This window comes from Callorhinchus milii, unplaced genomic scaffold (assembly GCF_018977255.1).
Source record: "Callorhinchus milii isolate IMCB2004 unplaced genomic scaffold, IMCB_Cmil_1.0 Scaffold10, whole genome shotgun sequence".
In the NCBI taxonomy this organism is placed as follows: domain Eukaryota; kingdom Metazoa; phylum Chordata; class Chondrichthyes; order Chimaeriformes; family Callorhinchidae; genus Callorhinchus; species Callorhinchus milii.
The window spans coordinates 1859815-1874668 of NW_024704751.1; the positions used below are offsets into that span (position 1 = coordinate 1859815).

The 14854-nt window shown below is 40.0% G+C and overlaps 1 protein-coding gene and 3 non-coding genes across 4 annotated transcripts in view; 1 reads left to right on the forward strand and 3 right to left on the reverse strand.

Annotated features, from left to right (window-relative positions):
* LOC103186913 overlaps positions 1 to 12619 on the reverse strand; it is a 35339-nt gene extending 22720 nt beyond the window's left edge. Inside the window, exons 1-10 of the mRNA XM_007906181.2 lie at positions 12590 to 12619; positions 8777 to 8891; positions 8452 to 8617; positions 7461 to 7600; positions 6624 to 6705; positions 6316 to 6446; positions 5363 to 5476; positions 1808 to 1931; positions 1067 to 1245; positions 71 to 222 (exon numbers count right to left, since the gene is read on the reverse strand). Coding sequence (XP_007904372.2) covers positions 71 to 222; positions 1067 to 1245; positions 1808 to 1931; positions 5363 to 5476; positions 6316 to 6446; positions 6624 to 6705; positions 7461 to 7588 — 910 coding nt within the window. The 5' untranslated portion in view covers positions 7589 to 7600; positions 8452 to 8617; positions 8777 to 8891; positions 12590 to 12619. The remainder of the gene's footprint in view (positions 1 to 70; positions 223 to 1066; positions 1246 to 1807; positions 1932 to 5362; positions 5477 to 6315; positions 6447 to 6623; positions 6706 to 7460; positions 7601 to 8451; positions 8618 to 8776; positions 8892 to 12589) is intronic.
* Positions 11373 to 11586, reverse strand: LOC121849809. The gene has a single exon (XR_006085368.1). It is a non-coding gene; the product is annotated as a small nucleolar RNA U3 (small nucleolar RNA).
* trnah-gug lies at positions 12467 to 12538 on the reverse strand. The gene has a single exon. It is a non-coding gene; the product is annotated as a tRNA-His (tRNA).
* Positions 12620 to 13747: 1128 nt separating the features above from the next.
* trnag-ucc lies at positions 13748 to 13819 on the forward strand. Its single transcript has one exon. It is a non-coding gene; the product is annotated as a tRNA-Gly (tRNA).
* Positions 13820 to 14854: the final 1035 nt, after the last annotated feature.

A 14854-nucleotide genomic window follows, 5' to 3' on the forward strand; every position in this document is an offset into this window, starting at 1 on the left:
CTTGTAGTTTATTTTGCAAGATTTATATTTATAGTATCACTATCCCTCACACCAGAACTATGGACTACACCTGTAAAGAGTTCCTGAATCAAGGTGCAGAGGCTGTAGATGTCTGACTTGACCGAGGAGAATTTTCCACGAATTACCTCAGGTGCCAACCAATTGTAAAACTGTGGAGGAACAGGAAACCGGGAGAGATCGCTGTATATTCCTCCATCGACGCTGCAGAAGTAACGAAAAACTACAATTATATTGAAGCATTTTCAAAATAATATTATCATGTTTCAGGGCTGTTTGGGAATTTATATTTTCTATGTTGGTTAAAAATGTTTTCTTTTGTGACTCATTTTAAAAAAAATTATTCTGTCTTCTCACTGTAGGGCAAAGATATCTTTCTCAGGCCTCTGATGAGATCAATGTCTAAATAGACATGAGGAAGGATGTGAGAAACAACTAATAGAATGACTCAATTTCCCTCCCTCTGCTCCCTGCTGCAGCTTTAACAAAATGCTACTTGTTGATGCATTAAGCTATGTATTTAACACAATTTAACCAATCAGTATATATGAGGTCTGTAAATGTTTTTTTTCTTTATTGACAAATACTACTCTTATTTCTGTTTCAGTAAATAGATTGAGGTTGTCCAACATCTTGCCTTGGACCACACAGTACCACACAGTATATCATATTCCTAACAAAATCCCTCCTGAGCTACTGAGCTATATTTGATGGCAGGTAGTGGAGTACTGTAGCTTAGTGGTTAGAGCACTCGCCTTGCAAGCGAGAGGACCTGGGGGTTCGATTACCGGGTGGATCGCTTTTCCAGGGGTAATAATCCCTTAAAATATTAAAAATGTGATCAATAAATCCATGACTGTTCGTGGGACACTGCTGTGCACAAGTGGCTGCCGCATTTCTCCCACGAAATACACAAGTCAATTCACTTCACAGTATATCATGTGAAGCGCTTTGAGACGTCTCGAAGACATGATAAGGCGTTATATCAAATGCAAGGATTATTACATTATAATATTATATGACATTACTGTACATGACAAACTAGTACCTTTCGACCATGAATTCAAAGTTGCTTAATTTGGCAATGCCAGGTAATACGAGCTGTACAGCATGAGAGGTGATAGCTCGATGGATGTATCCACGTGAGTGAAGATAAATGAGAACATCAGTAATCTGCAACAGCATCTGTACAATCACTTCCACGCGCAGCACTGGGAACTCTGAGCGCTGAAAGACACAAACTGAAATGAATGACAACATCCTTTTTGTATTTTCAAATCTAAATGTATTTAATGAATCGAATTTAATGAATCAGTTATTTTATGAACCCCTAATAATGAGTTAGGAGGACAACTGGTAAGTTATACAGATCTTTGTAAATACTAATTGTGGTAACAAAGTGCAATAATTTCCAGTTTTTATAACAGAACATCAACAACTTGCAGTGGCAGGGTTGGATGCTGAGCAAAAAAGGAAAGTGAGGGGACTATAGATGGAGTCGAAAAGGTGGGTCTTAAACTGCGATCTAAAGATACATGGGAGGCAGATGGGGAAATAGGATCAGGCAGTTCCAGAAGCAATGACGGAAGGCTTGGCCATCGCTGGTAGCAGAAGATCAACGTGGTTAGTGCACAAGACTACATTTTCTCTTTTATTAAATGTAGTGCTCTATAAAATGTACTCACTTCAGTAATTCCTGCATTCCAAACATAATACCTTTAAACATTTAGTCTTAACTAAAAGATGCAAGTAGTGTAATAAAAACACTTCAGATGAAGAATTAACTTACCCTCTCATGCAGAACACCATAAAGGGAACCAAGATTAATCCTCTCGTACACTAGACGGATCTGATCCAGATCAGACGACTGACACACAGCCATCAGCAGCAAAAGATTTGGGTGCCGAAGCTTACTAAAGTCAGAACAGAATGTTTGTAAAAAATAATGTTGCATTGATCAAGATTCTAAACATATATAGCTGTAGTGATTACTCAATGGAGTCCTGCAGCTTAGGGGTTAGAGCAAGCAAGAGGTCCTGGGTTCTATTCCTGGGCAGGTTGAAAGACTGGGCAAGTTTACTTACTCCACACCCTCAGTTTATCTAGCAGTAAGTAGGAACCCAGTTGTTAGTCGATTGGGGATAATAATCCCTTAAAAAAAAACAATAATTTGGTCACTCAGTCCATGACTGTTTGTGGGACACTGCTGTGCTCAACTGGCTGCCACATTTTGCCCACAAAATATACAGTCAATTCACTTTGCGGTGCATTCTGTGAAGCTCTATGAGACCCTTTGATACCAGGACTTAGAGAGTTGAATTACGAGGACAGGTTGCATAAATTTGAGGTATAGATCAGCCATGACCTGGGCCAATAGTGGTAAATTACATGGTAAATCAGAGAGAGACACATACACTCACAGACACAAAGACAGAAAGACACATTCTCAGAGACACATTCTCAGAGAAAGACAAACACACGCACTCATAGTCACAAATAAACAAACACAAAGACAGACATATACTCACACAGAGACACTGATAAACACACACACATATAGAAGACATAGACACACTCACATAGACACACACACACAAACAATCACAACAGCAGGGCCTCCGAGTGCAGCTTATTTACCTATTGCGCCGCACTGCGCATCTTCACACCTAACTCTAATTACCTGCCCTATCCCCATATCCCCTAATCCCTCTTTTTTTAAAAAATCTATCAGTCTCAGCCTTGAAGATGTTCAAGGACTGAATATCTACAGCTTTCTGGGGTAGAGAATTCCATAAATTCATTACCCTCTGAGTGAAGAAATGTTTCCTCAACTATGTTCTAAAAGGCTGACCCTTAATTTTAAGACTGTGACCCCCGGTTATAGATTCTCCTACCGGGGAAACAGACCCTCAGTGTCTACTTTATCACCCCTTTAAGAATCTTATATGTTTCAATAAGATCTCCCCTAATTCTTCTGTGACTCTAGAGAATATACCCCAAGTTTATTCAGCCTATCCTCATAGGTCAGTCCCCTCATCCCAGGAACTAACCGAGTGAATCTACGCTGCACCCCCTCGAGGGCAAGTATGTCCTTTTTTAAATAAGGAGACCAAAACTGCACACAATACTCCAGGTGCGGTCTCACCAAAGCCCTATACAGTTGCAGCGAGACTTCCCTATTCTTGTACTCTAAACCTTTTGCGATGAACGCTAACTGCCGTTCGTCTTCTTAGTTGCTGCTACACCTGCAAACTAACTTTTTTGAGACTGGTGTACAAGTCTCTTCACAAGTAACTTCACACTTCCCCACATTAAATTCCATCTGCCACCTACTCGCCCACTCCCCGAGCCTATCTATATCCCGTTGCAATCTTTTTGCATCATCCTCAGAGCTTACTCTCCCACCTACAAGTGTCATCCACGAATTTAGATACGTTACATTCAATGTCCTCGTCTAGGTCATTGATGTAAATTGTAAATAGCTGAGGCCCAGCACTGATCCTTGTGGCACTCCACTAGTCACCTCCTGCTAATTCGAGAATGACTTGTTAATCCCTACTCTCTGTTTTCTACCCGTTAGCCACTCTTCAATCCATGCTAATGTGTTCCCATTAATCCCGTGGGCCTTAACCTTGTGCAATAGCCTTTTGTGTGGCACTTTGTCAAATGCCTTTTTAAAATCTAAATATACTACATCTACTGGTTCCCCCCTATCTAACCTGCAGATACATCTTCAAAAAACTCTAAAAGATTAGTTAAGCATGACTTCCCTTTTGTAAAGCCATGTTGACTCTGCCTAATCTTGTTATGGTCTTCCAGGAATCCCATAACGACATCTTTAATTAAGGACTCAAGAATTTTCCCTCCCACTGATGTCAGACTAACTGGTCTATAGTTCCCCATCTTTTCTCTCCCACCCTTCTTAAATAGTGGTGTTACGTTTGCAATCTTCCAATCAATGGGAACCGTTCCAGAATCCAGAGAATTTTGGAAGATCAAAGACAAGCCATCCACTATCTCAGTAGTCACCTCTTTTAAAACTCTAGGATGTAGACCATCAGGTCCAGGAGATTTATCAGTTTTAAGACCTGATAATTTACCTAAAACCATTTCTTTACTAATATTAATTCCTCCAGTTGCTCGCTAACATTGTTTTCTTGGTTCCCTTCTATTCTAGGTTTTCAGTGTCTTCTAAGGTGAAGACAGTAGCAAAGTACTTGTTTAATGACTCTGCCATGTCTTTGTCCCCTATTATAATTCCCCCTGTCTCTGCCTGTAGCGGACCCACATTTACCTTTGACAGCCTCTTCCTCTTTATATATTTATAAAAACTCTTGCAGTCTGTCTTTATGTTCTTCGCTAGTTTGCCCTCATATTCCATTTTCTCCCTCTTAATCACTTTTTTGGTTCTCCTTTGTTGATCCCTAAAGTTCTCCCAATCCTCGGGTTTACTACTCATCTGAGCTGTTTTATAGGCTTCTTCCTTTAACTTTATACTTTCCCTAACTGCTCTAATTAGCCACAGTTAGGCCACCTTTCCCGTGGCATTCTTATTCCTCAAAGGAATACGTGCTCGCTGGGAATTTTCACGCAGCAAGTTGTTCGAATCTGGAACGCATTGCCTGAAAGGGTAGTCGAGGCCGATTCGATAACTACTTTTAAAAACCCGGTGGACGGGTATTTGAGGAGGACGGGTTTGCAGGGTTATGGGGAAAGGGCTGGGAAGTGGGATTATATATATATATAATAATAATCCTTGCATTTGATATAGCGCTTTTCACGTCGGGAGGACGTCCCAAAGCGCTTCACAGAACACACTGTAAAGTGAATTGACTGTATATTTGTGGGCGAACGCGGCAGCCAATTGCGCACAGCAATGTCCCACAAACAGTCGTGGATTGAAAATGACCAATTTATTATTGTTTTTTGTTTTGGAGGGATTATTATTAGACGTGTGGAGTAAGGAAACTTGCCCAAGGTTTCGCCCTCTGCCTGGAATTGAACTCAGGTTTCTAGCTTGCAAAGCGAGTGCTCAACCACTGAGCTACAGGACTCCAATTGACATTAATTGCTCAAAGAGCCGGCACAGACTCGATGGGCCGAATGGCCTCTTTTTCTGCTGTACAATTCCATGATTATTTCTCAAAAAAATTGCAATAGGATCACAATTAATAACCATCAAGAATATGGAGCAGATGTCTTTGTACACAATGTCCTTATTGCGCTGGAGTAGTAAAGATGTTCAGTTAAGAACATTATTAGATTTACACAAATAGCATTTAAAAAACACGTGACTTAAAATACAATCATATATATTTTGCACCATTTGCCTACATTTGCTAACCTGTTGTATTCTTGCTCTGCGATCAGCAGATCAGCCGACAAGCGTTTGCTGCAGTTTTGGTGTGGTGGAAGGTTCATCTGTTTCACTGTGATACGGATTCCATTCCAAGTTAAACTAAATGGTACAAGATATAATACAAACAATCCACAACTGGTATAGTTGATTCGTAAGTAATTTACCATGAAATGCTATTTCTCAAACAATATTTTGTTTACAAATCTTATGTTTATATCTAGTCCCTGAATGTGCATTGTGCTATGTAAGGATATTTCCACTGTCATATTCCTCGGAAATTGTATCAGAAATAAATGATAATTATGCCATGTCATTGACCATAACAACAATATTATACTGCCCTTAGTACAGCGCTAACATTTTTTTAGGTCTTCAGGTCACCACTAGTATCACTTCCAGCAAACATGGAACACAGCCACCTCTTACCTATTGGACACAGAGGACTGAGTTATAATGAGGTTCCCTTGTATTATAGTGCCCTGGCCTACTGTGTCAGACATAAAATACAATCAAAAATGATTATTCTGACGGAAAATAAACAAAAGGATGTTAAAGTTATTCATATAAACAGACAGGCAGGCAGGCAGACAGACAGATAATAATAATTTGGTCACTCAATCCACAACTGTTTGTGGGATACTGCTGAACGTAATTGGCTGCTGCATTTTGCCCACATTATACAGTCAATTCACTTTACAGTTTATTCTGTGAAGCGCTTTGAGAAGTCTCAATGATGTGATAAGGTGCTATATCAAATGCAAAGATTCTTATTATTATTCATAATTCTTTGCAACAGTTTTGGAAGAGGTGGAAACACTGACTCTTTGTAATTTTAATTTACAAAATACAGAATTGTATGTTGATTTTTCTGAATTTTATTTTACTTCAATCTACTTTATATAGAAATATAAAAGAAAACTATGTCTTTAAACACTTACTTAGACATAGTTGTGTACGGTCCATTTGGATAGGAAAAAGTTGGTTCATCATCTGCCTGCACTAATTCCTTCTCATTGACAACGGGGATGGAGGCAAGGTAAGCCAAACGTCCTGGTCCATGCATATAAAACTAACAAATCAAGAGAAAGAAAAGCAACACTTTCCAATAGGAATGAAACAACCACCTCCAAACATGCTGAGCTCATATTAGTGTCTAATATGTGTATTTCCTAAATAATTAATCTAATCCTCTTCCACACACACGTTACTTTTTCCAATTTTCTCACTGACAGTCCTTTTATCTTACCTTCCCAAATCCAAAACACCGAATACTCTCTGAAAACATACTTCTGGCTTTAGGCATGCTGAGAAGTTGCAGATCTTTGTTTCTTAAAAACAGGAATAAGGTGATGCTTATAATATGTATGTGTAACTACACAGTAAATATAAGGGGGAATTTATATTAATATAAGGTGGTATTCTGTATCTTCCAGAAATAAAAGTAAACATTTTAATTCTTAAATAACAGAATAAAATTTACGATTTCTCAAGCTGTTCCTTGTATGAATTAGCAGAATGAATGCTGTTACTCTGTTCCTTAATTAATACTCATAGTAAAAATGTATCCCACTCATTTCTGTACTGCATGTGTTGCTCCCGAACTTTGATCTCAATCCACTGCTCTGAATGATCTACTGAAATCCCAGTTAAATAAAATATGGGATATTGACTTAAAATTAATTAATTTCCTAAAGCAGGCAACTGAAACATTGGTAGGCACCATTTCCAAGTTAGGGACAACCACATCTATCTGCAATGCTAGGCAATCATCTTTGCACAAGATCAATTTCCATAAGCAAGTGCAATTAAAGTCATCCTTTATCGTATCCAAAAGGCTGAGAAGTGATCTATTGCTTTTTTTATTTCAAAATATATATTGATGGAGATGTAAAAAAAAATATTTATATGTGCATGGAAAATTTTTCCCGTCACAAAATAATACACAATATTCTTCAAATAATGTATAATGTATAATCCGCCTCCTTGTGGCAGCAGGACACTCCTGCACATAGGTGGAAATATGAAGGCTCCCCGTTTGGGAGCCCATCTATTGCTTTTTATATAAACATTTTAAAGCTCTCACCCATAAGCAATTTTGTTCAGTATAGAAGGGTTCCGAATCAGTGTTTGCGATGAACTGCCAATTCGCTGTGCATTATTGCAGACAATCTGTTGTGCAATTCCTTTCATGTGTGAAGCGCACCTCTGCATAAATTCCAGTATCTGAATGACGAAAATATTCATGGTATTAGAAACAAAAAAGGTTTCCACAAGACATGTTCTATTGGAATACTTATGCAATTCAATGCAAAACGCATTAATTTGTTTCTTAATAATAATAAACCTTGCATTTGATACAGTGCCTTATCACGTCTTCTAAACAACAAAATACAAAAACAAAATTACATTTGTATAGCGCCTTTCATGGCAGGAGGATGTCCCAAGGCATTGGCATCTCAAAGCACTTCACAGAACAGTGAAAAAGTGAATTGACTATATTTTGTGGAAGAAACGCGGCAGTCAATTACATACTTAATTTAAATTGCATACTGGTGAACTTTACAATATCATTGCTGTAGGGAGGCACCAATTTAAGACTGCCAGAAAGAGGAGTCTCCTCTGCTTCTCTTCCACACTTCAAAGCAGTACTACTGGTGTGTCTCTTACTTCCCCTCTCAACCTCGTATAATTTATCATTCAGGAAGAAAATGGGAGAGAAAACTGAAGGAATTTAATTATTGAATTTCAATTAATGCTTGAAATTACTATTATTTTTTAAAGATACAGTATATTTATCGTCCCTTTTCTCAGGTCTTCCCACCCCATTCTCTGCCCAAAAGGTAGACAGATGGGAAACCTGCCTCCTAGACATCCTTGTTCTGCTCAATTTGGAAACTAGGTATAAAGAAATGACATATCTTCGGGGTAAGTAGCTTTCACATTTTTATTTTTTTTCTGTGGACAAATAGGCAGTATTTAGGAACTGATTATGTGGGAATTCATTCTGTTTGTAATTCCCAAAGTACTGACTGAACACCAATGAATCAGATAAATTCAGTTTCTTTGGTCCCTACCCGAGAATTCTGTTCCGTCCCTGCTGACTCAGCCCAGTTACGAGGAATTCTTCCATCCTTATCATTCAGGCGCAAATCACCTCCAGCGTCAAGTAGTTTACTAAGAATCCACTGACTACATGAAAAGGCAGCAGCATGCACTGGAGTACTTCTATCTTCACAACGGCTAGACAGAAATAGTAAAACAGATTAGTTATAGTGTACTTGTATATTACACTTCTCAGCTTAAAACAGCAAGAAAATAGTTAAGTCAGCTACATTTATTTTGCTTGTGCCAATTTGCACGTCCAAAATATTTACTTGCAGTGTTCAGTTAAGTACTTACTGGTTAGGGCTTGCTCCATATTCCAGTAATACATCTACTAATTTGGCAAGGTTCAGCAAAGCAGCTATAAAAAGTGGGGTCTGTCCAAGACTATTTATAATATCCGCACTGGCACCTGCAAACAAAACTAAAGTTAAAGCTATTTGATTCTTCGGATCAATGTCACAGACGATGTTGCAGATTACTTTATTGTAATTATCCAATTTTATACAGCTCTTTCCAGTGCATTGATGGTAATATGTGGGGTGAGGGGGATAAGCAGGTTTCATTGGGGCTGAGCTGGGTCAAAGGTGACGCACCTGACAAAGAAATATCAGAATTAAGTTGATCCTCTATAGCAGGAATTATTTCCCCTTGTCTCCTGTTAACCCTGCAGGCCAAAGCCAAATAGACAAGGTGGTAGTAGCTGGACAATAAAGGTTCTAATAAACATCTCTGGAATTTCCATGTATGGGTGGGATGAATGGAATTCTCAGTTTGGTTTGGATATTGTTAAGCATGGTGATGGTTTTCCATGTGTATCAGACACCTGGCTGACCAAAACATAGCTGAACAGGTAGCAGGAAGCTTGCTTTTTTTAAAAATATTTATTTATAAATATATTCGGTACAACAGAAATCCCAAACAAATACAATGTACAACATCTTCTGTTACAATTTTTTTCCTTATCTGCCAATACAAAATAAATTCCTTTGTTTACAGTACATTCCTTCACCGCACATAGGTTGTGCACAAGTTTTTTGGGACACTCCCTTTAAAACAGTCGGGAGTCGCCCCTGTGTACACTACATCCTTGTACTCGCCCAAACACACTCTGATAAGGCGCACTTGCCGCTTTCGGAAGGTGCCCCGATGTGCACCATGCTTAGCATACATACATTTTTAGGACGCCCTTCGGTTATATCTCGAGGGTCCTTCTGTACCTTACATTTATTTCAGTCAGTTTTGGGTGGGCTCGTGGGCTACCCAGTGGGTATGCCCTGAGCGGTTTGTGCCGGGGCGGCTCCTGCCGGGGTCAGGCCCCATCTGGTCTTTGCCGCGGTTCAGCCGAACTTCTGCTTGTCCCTCAGTAACAGTCCCTAATCCTAGCATGCGTGAGCCTGAGGCAGGCCCTCATCGTCCCATTGTCCTGCCACAAGAACCAGAGTGCCAAAGGGCCTTCTTAAACTTTTGCAATTTCCTAATATAGTTCCAAGCTTTAGCTTTTGCCCATCTGCACCTTATATTTAATATTAGGCAAGTAGCATGCATCCTTCTGGAGAGAGTACGCACTCTATTCCAGGCATAGGGAAATATTCATGCATATATGCAAATTTGATCTTCATTTGAATATGCTTAAGAATGCCAATAGTTTTCATGTGTGACGAACACCCCAAAAGTATCAATTTCAATTCATATTGCAGAACATCACACAACATGATTACATTTTAGGTCTCTTAACCATACTGTATTGCAAAAACCTTCAAAGATTCACTTATATGAACCCCCAAGTCTCGCTGCTCCTGTACCCCCTTTAAGATTATACCATCTAGCGTCTGCCCATTTCACCAATCTATCTAAGTCTTCCTGCAATCTGCTACTATCCTACTTTTCATAGCTTTGTTTCATCTGCAAACTTGGAAATTGTGCTCCCTACACCAAGGTCCAGTTCATTTACATAGATTAAAAAGAACAGTAGTCCTAACACCAAACTCTGGGGGAAACCACTGTATACTTCCCTCCACTCTGAAAAACAACCGTTGATCACTACTTTCTGCTTCCTGTCTCCCAGCCAATTTTGTATCCATGCCACTGTTCCTTCAATACAGTGGGCTTCAGTTTTGCTAACAAGTCTATTATGTTTCCGAAATTTCGGAATCGAGCAAGTCCTCTGCGGTCTCAGTAAACTGATTCATGGTCGGTCCGCAGTATTCCAGGGTACTGCTGATGATAGCCTGGCTCATTGGCAGGACCAGGAAGGGCAGACCAGTCACTGGGGGCAGGGAGTCATCCCACTCAGCTCCTGTTAACTCTGCAAGCCAAAGCCCTAATGGGTAAGGTAGTCCTAAGATGGACAAGCAGCGGGAAAGCTTGCCAGACAGAAATATCAATGGCAAGCTATGCTGTTTTAGTTGGTTAGACTCCAGATGTACCCCAACGCACACTCTGTGGTCCCTAAGCCTTGGCTCTTGCAGATCTGTGCTAATACTTTCTGGAATTAGGTAACCAGGACAAGTCCCTCCAGGGAGACAGAGTCCATTCCATTCCAACAATCTATCTCTGGGATTTCCATATGTAGTTGGAATGCATGGAAATCTCCGCTTGGTTTGAATACTCTTAAGCATGGTGATGGGTTTCCGTATCTGTTAGACACCCGGCTGACCCCCAAAAAATCAATATCTATCTGTATTTTATTTGGATCCTCCTCGATATTTACTGTTTGTATAATCTGCTCATTTTGAAATTTCTCCTTCTTCCAGGTCCAAATCATTCACAATCAGGGCAAAAAAACAGTTTCATTGGGATTAATGACACTTGCGCTTGCAAATATTTTATAATAATTTATTATTAATAAATATACCTATTGTTGTACAATTACTTTTATTACCGTCTATGTTCAGAATGTGTTCACTTCCTCCAACTCTCTACACAATAGAGAGAGGAACAGTCATCAACGACAGAGAGCAGCTGCTCAGAAACAGCACTCAATGCCAACTTCCTGCTCAGAAGAGAACACTATGGATTGTCCTCGTGGTTCGCGAGACCCGACTCTATAGAAGGCATTTCTCATGTACAAAAACTATAGAAATGATCCCCAAAAGTATAGTCTTAACCAACACACGGACCACAGTGCCTTAGCCACACATCACCGTTAGTTAACCTGAGCCTTAACTACAATGTTACTAACTTAATAAGTTTACAATCTTTTCAAGTGATCGCTTGGTCCCAAACCACTGCACTGTTCAAATAGTTGCAGAAACTATTTAAAGGAACAAACCAGAAAAATAATCTAATCCATTATCCGGTGTCTGCGCGGCTCAGAGCTGCGTAACAGTCAATTCATCATCAAATCGTAGCGCATAATGTGACCGATACCTCCTCCTCCTGTGGCAGGTTATTGCATTTAGAATAGCGAGGCCGAGCAACAGGTTACTGTTAGTGTTGGCGTCTAATCGGAGAACATAGTTAATAGAGCAAAATATACTCAATTTCAAAAAGGAAGTGGGAGTGTGCAGAATCCAGGGGTGAGCACCGTGTGTACCAGAGGTCAGACCCCCAGTGTCGGGAGGCTCAGGCCCTTTCCCTGAGGTGAGTTGGCGGCGCTCCAGGCGCTGCCCATCAGTGAGAATGGCCAATTCCTTTATTTTCCAACTCCTGATCACAAAGAATTTACAAAACCGCCGTTTTTAAAAGCAGAAAAAAATACCTTTAAGCTTCTTTGAGTGAGACTGGAACTTTTACCAATTAAAGCTGTAACTGTGAGCCACTTGGAGTGTGGAGGGGGTGACTCTCACTGCACTAATGCTGTTGTGGGAAGTACCTTCGCGCTGTTAAACCATATTTAACATTTCAAAATGAAGCCAAAACAATTTCCAAAGAACGTCAAAGGCCATTTGTTTTAATGTTAACTAATCTTCAAATTACAGCAACCAAATATTTTTAATGAAACGAAAAAATGTTACCCAATGCCGTGTCATTGCTTTACCGCAATGCCGTGACTCGGATTCGAACCGAGGTTGCTGCGGCCACAACGCAGAGTACTAACCACTATACGATCACGGCGTGCTACATGGGCTCTGTAGCTGCCGCTGAAAATTAGCTTCAAGTACCCACCTACCGCACCGCGGTACACCGTCGGCTTCCACCTGAAATGTCAGCTGTTTGTTTACAAACCCCGGAACGGTCACTGCGACCAGAACAGTACAACCTTTTACAACATCGGTGATCATAGAAATAAGTAAACGTAAACAACTCTTGGCGTCCGTTTAGATAAGCTAATCGGTTCGTGTTTTATGTGTAAGGGCTGGTCCTTTCATTAAGATTAAACGTGTTTATTATTTTTGCACGATGGGTTATTTCTTTCTGCAGAATATCAGACTACATACGGCTTAAGCAAAGTAGGGCCAACAGATGGAGAATAACAAATAAGCTTTCAGCCCTATTAAACCAAGGTACAGTGGTTTGGCAATGCACTAATGAACAAAACGCTTCCAGTGACCGGAGCAACATTCGCTTCACACACAACGCTGTGGCGCCTGAGGAGCCTCTGCTACACGTCGCCTCTGTGAAACCTAAAGAGCAAAATCTCACTGAAAGATACTGACTTCTTTCTGAAACAACACCATTCTGGAAACATCAAATGTTATTTTGAGTGTAAGGAGTAAAGATTCGGTTTGGGTTTAGGCTGCACTACATGAAATACTGGACATTAAATCCCCTAATTGTGCACTACAAAAACATGCAATCCCATGGCAGCCATCTTAATCAGATTGTGAAACTATCAAATTAGATTTTTTAAAAATAATCTTCATCGGGCAGCGCAAGGCAGCTAACAGTGTCCAGGTTAATTGTTCAAATGTTTAAACATATTAGTAAAAGGCTCAAATAAAGCCTCTGCCACTCCAGTCTGGTGGTGCTGAGAGGCGCTGTGGCTTTCTCAGTATTTTTTAGCTTCTGGTGTGGAGCCTCATGTGGAATATGAACACCAGTATAAAATCAGTTTTTATTAAATAAAATGTGCTATATTGCCTTTACATTGCTTTTCTACAATGCTATGGCTCAGTTTCAAGCCAAGGATACTGCAACCACAATACAGAATACGTTACAACTGCAGTATGCTATATGAATTCTGAAGGAAAAGTCCACTTAAAATTAGAATATAGGAGATAACGACCACGAAGAGGCCACTCGGTCCATCAAAACTGATCTACCACTGACCATTCTCAGGCCTATGAATTAAAACCTCTCTCTGGTAACATAGTCAAGCAGTTGGCGATGGTGGTATAGTGGTGAGCATAGCTGCCTTCCAAGCAGTTGACCCGGGTTCGATTCCCGGCCATCGCAGTCATTTTTAATTTAGCACATTTAAAGTTAGTAAAGAGACAGTTAGAAAGTGTGACCATAAAATCAAATTGTCTGAAGGCCCTTCTTTACCTGAATATATCTTGTAAATTCAGCTTCCCACCATCTCTTAATATTTTTACTGCCAAAATGTCTATCCATCTCTCTCTTAAACCCCTCAACTGATTTCTTCATCTATGGCTTTCTGCAGCGATGCATTCCAGTTTTTTTTATATTCTGCGAAACAAAATTCATCTTCACCAACCCAATTTGCCTTAAGTGACTGACCCACAGGGAAAACCTCACTGCTTAATTTGGCAAACACTTTCATAATCCTAAACACCTTGAAAAATTAACACTTCGTTCCTTAGCTCCATAGAATACATCCTTAACCTATCCAATATTTCACTATAGAATTATACGACAGAAGGAGGCCATTCGGCCCATCAAGTCTGTGCCGGCTCTTTGAAGAGCGACCCAAATCAATCCCATTCCCCCACACTCTCCCCATAGCCCTGCAAACTTGTTCTCCCCAAATAATTATCTACTTCTCTCTTATAATAATAATAATCCTTGCATTTGATATAGCGCTTTTCACGTCGAGAGGACATCCCAAAGCGCTGCACAGAAAACACTGTAAAGTGAATTGACTGTATATTTGTGGGCGAACGCGGCAGCCAATTGCGCACAGCAATGACCCACAAACAGTCGTAGATTGAAAATGACCAATTTATTATTGTTGGTTTATTATTATTATTAAGCGCCTTGGGACTTTCCAGTGCCTTGGGACGTGCTCCTGACATGAAAAGTGTTATACAAAGTAATCTTGTTGTTGTTATTAAAAGTTGATATCAAATCGGCTTCCACCACCCTTTCAGGCAATGCATTCCTATAATTTTGTTCCAATCTATATTGATTCTTGGCTATATTTGCTCCAAGGCAAAATACCTTTTCTGGAAAGAAGTGCCCAAATTCGTATGCATTTTGGCCCCTCCAACCTGCTTGACCCCTCTAACCTCACAAATTACCATCCCATTT